At 36.3% G+C, this 5,996-nt stretch overlaps 1 protein-coding gene across 1 annotated transcript; it reads left to right on the top strand.

Moving 5' to 3' along the window:
- The first annotated feature begins 5,431 nt into the window (after nucleotides 1-5,431).
- LOC121766648 (transcription factor bHLH51-like) lies at nucleotides 5,432-5,996 on the top strand. The gene is made up of 3 exons (XM_042162924.1): nucleotides 5,432-5,446; nucleotides 5,534-5,626; nucleotides 5,715-5,996. Exons 1-3 carry the CDS (start codon nucleotides 5,432-5,434, stop codon nucleotides 5,994-5,996), a joined length of 390 nt encoding a protein of 129 aa, XP_042018858.1.

The following is a 5,996-nucleotide window of genomic DNA, read 5'->3' as shown; positions in this document are numbered from 1 at the left end:
TTTGGGTGGGGTGGGGTGGGGTGGGGGGGTGTCCTTCAATCATGGTGTTTTAAAGTACTCACACCGTCCGTCGTTAGAGCATCCTCGTCCGTGCTCTTTGGCAAGACAAGAGCACGGATATGGGCCCGGATCCACTTTTATTATTTTTTTACTCCATGCTCTTAGGCAAGAGCACAACACTCATATCCATGCTCTTCCGAAAGGACATGCTCAAGGGTCCCACCATTCTATTGTTCAATTTAAATAAAAATATTTTCATAATATTAAAATGCATTAAAATACCCGGAATACTATTACAAATTACAAAAAAATTAAAAATTACATAATTAAAATCCTAAAAATTAAAAATTACATAATTAAATTCATAAAATTAAAAAAATCCACTATTCATGGCCGAATTTCGCTCAAATGTGTTTGATTATGTCTTCTTGTAGCTCAGTGTGGGTTCGGGTATCGCGCATTGTGTTTCTTGTTTCGATCCTCTCGCCCACCGTCGTATGCACACATCGGCGTGGGGGAGACCTCGCGGTTGAGCTTCCGGCTTCATCCTACTCGTAAAAGTTAGCCGCCCTCGGTCCTTAGTCAGCTATAATCATGTTGTGCAAGATAATACACGTGTACATGATGTCGGTGATATTCTTAACGTACCACAACCGAGACGGGGCCTTCACAATGTTAAATCGGCCTTGAAGGACCCCAAAAGCTCTTTCGACGTCTTTCCGAGCAGACTCTTGACGCTGCGCAAAAAGAACATGTCTCGGGTCTTGCGGATTGCTGAACGTCTTCACGAAAGTCGACCACCTTGGGTAGATACCATCGGCGAGATAGCAACACATGTGGTATGCATTTCCGTTGACGGTGAAGTCGATTGCTGGTGCTACACCATTCAAAACATCATTGAAGAGTGGTGAAGAATAGAGCACGTTCAAGTCGTTGTTGGATCCGACAATACCAAAATATGCATGTCAAATCCATAGGCGGTAGTCGGCGACCGCTTCAAGGATAGGTGTTGGGCTGCCGCCTTTGTGGCCGCTTAAATGTTGCCCCCTCCAAGCAGTCGGGCAATTCTTCCACTTCCAATGCATGCAGTCAATGCTGCCAAGCATACCAAGAAAATCGTGGACTGTTTCGTGAAGACGAAGCAACCGTTGACAATCAATGGTGGTGGGTGCCTGAAGGAATTCCTCCTCACCGAAAGCAGAACGAACGCCGTCGTAAAAAATTTTAAGGTATAGGATTCCAGTTGACTCACCGAAATACAAATACTCGTCGAAGAGGTCAGCTGTTTGCCCAGTAGCAAGTTGTCGGATGGCACAAGTACACTTCTGCAATGCCGAGAGACTTTGCCGACCGGTTGCGTCTCTACTTGATTGAAAGTATTCAACACGGGCGGACAATGTGTTGACAATACGCATAAACAACCGTTTTGACATGCGAAAACGGCCCGATAGTAATCATCCGAAAACTGCGGCTGGTTGGAAAAATAGTCGGCAACGAGCCTTTCGTTGGCTCCCTCTCGGTCACGAGGAATGTAGCGGCGAATTGATCTAGTTGGTCGAGGAGGAGGGGCGGGGGTAGTGGCGGTGACATAGGCTTCATAGGCGGCACGATATTATTCATAGTATTCTTGTTCTTCGAGCTCCGTTTCCTCCATGATATCGGTGAAATCCATTTGAGAGGGTTTGAGTGAGAGAGGAAGATGTAGATGAGTTGTATGAAAAAATATGAATGAAAGATGAATGAGATATGATTTGATGTCAAAAATGGATGATGAATGTGTGTATTTATAGATGATTTTGGGAATAAAAAAAATTATAAAAAATCAAAAAAAATTCAGAAAAACGGTAATAAAACGGCCATATTTTTGGGAATCTGAAAATATTTTTAAAAAAATTTTGTTATTATTTTCGATTTTTTTAAAAAATAAATTTCCAACGGAGCCTACTCAGCGGCACGAACGTGCTCGATGCATCGAGCAGCGCCGTGCCAGCGGCGGGAGTGCAGCCGTCCGTCCTAGCGAGCACCGTTGCGGATGCTCTTAGGAGTCTCATTTCTTATCGACACAGGTTTTAAGAAATGTTAAGAAAAGTTGGTGGAAAAAAGTTATTGGAATATGAGTATCACTTGTATATATTAGTTTTAAATGAAATGTGAGTGAAATGAGTTAGTGGCTAGTGAGACCCTATTACCATTTATGGTAAAGTGAACCGAAACTACTATTTGCGGACGGATAAAAATGAAAAAACGATTCTCCTATTCGTGGACGGAGAGAGTGTCAGATAAGAATAATTGATGCCAAAATATATTTCTCTAAATATTTGGAAATTGAAAATACTTAATACTAATACAATATAATACTCTAATACTCTTTGATAGTGAATGACAAAAAACTTTTACTCCCTCCGTCCCATTTTAGCAGTCCCAGTCATTTTAGTCCGTCCCGCATTAGGAATCCCTATTAGAATCTTTAATAAATAGTAATGGCCACACATTCCACTAACATTTTATTATAGAACTAATAATATATAAAAATGAGGTCAACATTCTAATATCTTTTTTTCACCAACTTTTTTCTTTACGATTCTTAAAACTCGCCTAAAAGTCAATGGCATTGCTGAAGTGGACGGAGGGAGTACATAAAACCAGAAAAATGTGGGCCATAAAACATAATTGGAATATTTTGAAAAATTGACATATATAGTTATTTTCAATTCCTATTAAGAATAATGATATTTTAGAAATTCTTGTAAATATTTAGATATGACAAATATCAAAATTAAATCATGAAGATAATCTTAAAATAGTATTATTTTAACCGAATCAACATGGTAAACAAAATATACCCTTTCCGTCCCATTAAAGATAACAACTTTCTGATTTTAAGTGGTATTGTTGAGTGTAGTAAAATGTCAAGTAATTGTAGTAAGAAGAAAGAAGAGAGAAATTGAATTTCAAAAATAAATATTAATCATTTTAAATTAGATAAATAAAAAAAGTGGTTATATTGAATAATACTACTACCATAACTGAAATTTTGCTTTAATTACATATTTACCCTTATGCATAATAAGTTTCATACTCAACCGATAGATATTCCAATCAAACGGCTCAATAAAGGCTACGTATTTATTTATTTATTCACATATAGATTAATACTAATCCATCCATCCTAACTAAGTTGAATTAAAAAATTTGAACATGGTGATTAAAAAGTTGTATTGAAAAGTAGGAGAGAAGAATAAAGTAGGAACGATAAAGAGATAGTAAAGTAGATAATTGAATTAAGTAAAATTGATAGAATATTTTATTTTTTGTCAAAAAAATGACTAAACTTAATTGGGACCTCCAAAAAAATAAGAACTTAGGTGAGAAGTGGAGAGTACTCCATGATACATGAGCATTATCCGTGTGCTCTATTCACATTTATATCTATTATATATATTTAGTTTGATTTCAATATAATGAAAATTACAATTGACATTTTTTAAAAAATTTAACAATTCACATAAAAATTAAAGCATAATTTATTATTCTATTTGAAGTTTTAAATAAAAAGAGCAAATCAAGCATTATTAATTAATTTTATAGAATTGATGATGTTAATAATAAATTTTTAAGTAGTAAGTACTGTAATAAAATTAATATATATATATATATATATATGGGAGCGTTATTCTCATATTCATCCCTTAGATCCTTTATTCTTCTTAATATGGGCCGTTAGATCTCATTCATCAACGGTCCAGATGATCTGCATTATTACACTATAATGGTGCATTATTAGTCGGTGTGCATTATTCAACTGAAATCTGCATTATTAAATGACACGTGGCATTAATCTAACGGTCGGATGACAAAATCGTGAGGCTGAGATTAAAAAGAACAAAGAACAAAACATACAAAAAGGAAATGAATACATCCATATATATATATATATATAGGGGTGCATTATAATGATAACCTCAATTTCCGTAATAACCCTATAACTAAATCTGGACCACACATTTTTAAAATCACGTGGTCTAGATTCAAACTTAGCTTTCCATCATAAAAAAGGCGCAGAGGGTAAATATGTCATTTCGCTCATTTAATTTCTGAATTTCGCTCATGATAAAATTTACGTATCCAAATTTCACTCAGTTAAATACGTAAAATCTTATTTCCCATGATATAAAGATGTATGAGGTTCAGTTACACGTATGTATGTATGTATGTATGTATGTATATGGCGTCCGAGTCTTTTATATTGATGTGGATTGGTTGTGGACTAGATTCAACATGGATAGAGTAAATTGAATTGTGTTTTGATAGTCTGCATAATCGTGTGGATGCATAATAAATTCTTGTCAGTTATCATTTTATCATTCAAAAGTATCATTATATCAACTTAGAGTATCATTCTATCCGGCAAACTATCATTCTATGCAATAAACCTAACATATATCATTTTATCATTTTATCAGTCAAAAGTATCATTTTATCAACTCAGAGTATCATTCTATCCGGCAAACTATCATTCTATGCAATAAACCTAACATATATCATTTTATCAGTCAAAAGTATCATTTTATCAGTCAAAAGTATCATTTTATCAGTCAAAAGTATCATTCTATCCGGCAAAACTATCATTCTATACAATAAACCTAATATATATCATTTTATCATTTTACGTGATATTTGGCGAAATTCAGAAATTAAATGAGGGAAATGACATATTTACCCCGCGCTTTTTTTTATGAAGTAAATCTAAGTTTGAATCTCAACCACAAGATTAGAAAATATGTGTGGTTCAGATTTGATTATAGGATTATTACGATATTTAGGAGTTATCATATGATCACAACTATATATATATATAGGGTGCTGTTAGGTTGAGATTATTTAGCTAAATTGAGAAATGAGATGCAATCTCAGCCACTAATCCACAAGATTAACGAAATGTCAACAGCTATCACATTATGTCAACACGGGGGTATAAGTGTCATTTCGTGTTTTAATGTGTCGGATTGTTGACATAGCTTGTATGTCTAGTTGACATAACTTATAATTGTTGTTGACATGGTTTCAATGTGCAGTTGACATGGTTGTACGTGTAGTTGACATGGCTTGTAACACAGTTGACATAGCTTGTACGTGTAGTTGACACGATATGTACCATAGTTGACATGACATGTCAATATTCTATACAATCTCATCTACCAAATTGGTATTTTATGGAGTTGTCTTACGAAGGTCAAGGTATGTTCTCATGCTAATTCCACAAATGTCAGCAAAAAACATCCCATAATGTATTCATAAATTTCAAAGAAATGTCACTAGCAACGCAAATGTCAATATGTCAACAGACCTCCAAAGGCACCTACAAAATGTCATCCTAAATTTTCATCTTCAATTCACAATGTCAACAAACCAGCATCTCCTACATTTCAACATGTCTACAACTGAAGTTTCAATATAATGTCAGCAGCAAATTTGTTCACCCAAAAACCAACAGCCAATGCCGCAGATTTTCAACAAATAAACAACATCCGAGAAACGCCGCAGAGACAGAATCAACGCTCAACTCTCCGCAAACTCATCCCTAAATCGCTCAACTCTCCGCAAACTCATCCCTAAATCCGAAAAGGTATTTTCCCCTCTTTCTCTGTCTCTCTCGAATCGAATCAAAATCGAATCAAAATTCTCACTGAATTGACCGATTCCGATCAATATATATGGACAAGGCGGCGCCATTGGGGCACGTGGTGGATCACGTGAAGGAGCAGCGGCAGAGGGCGAAGGAGGCGAGCAAAATCAGCAGCGGCGTGCCGAGCGAGATCGACGAGGTAATCGTCGATCAGATTGAAGACGGATCGGAGCAGATCAAGTCGTCGATCTGTTGCGACGGTCGGCCGGAGCTCTTCGCGGAGATCGGGAGCGCTCTGAAAGCGCTGGAAGCCACCATTGTTGAAGCCAACTTCACGAAGCACACACACCAGCACCCTCACAATCCCTAA

This window comes from Salvia splendens, chromosome 15 (genome assembly GCF_004379255.2).
Source record: "Salvia splendens isolate huo1 chromosome 15, SspV2, whole genome shotgun sequence".
Lineage (NCBI taxonomy): Eukaryota > Viridiplantae > Streptophyta > Magnoliopsida > Lamiales > Lamiaceae > Salvia > Salvia splendens.
This window is presented reverse-complemented; position numbering and strand designations above follow the sequence as displayed.

Bases quoted from the DNA above. Each gene is read 5' to 3' on its own strand.
- LOC121766648 (XM_042162924.1), top strand. The intron at 5,627-5,714 runs GTATTTTCCCCT...CGATCAATATAT, and splicing joins TCATCCCTAAATCCGAAAAG to ATGGACAAGGCGGCGCCATT.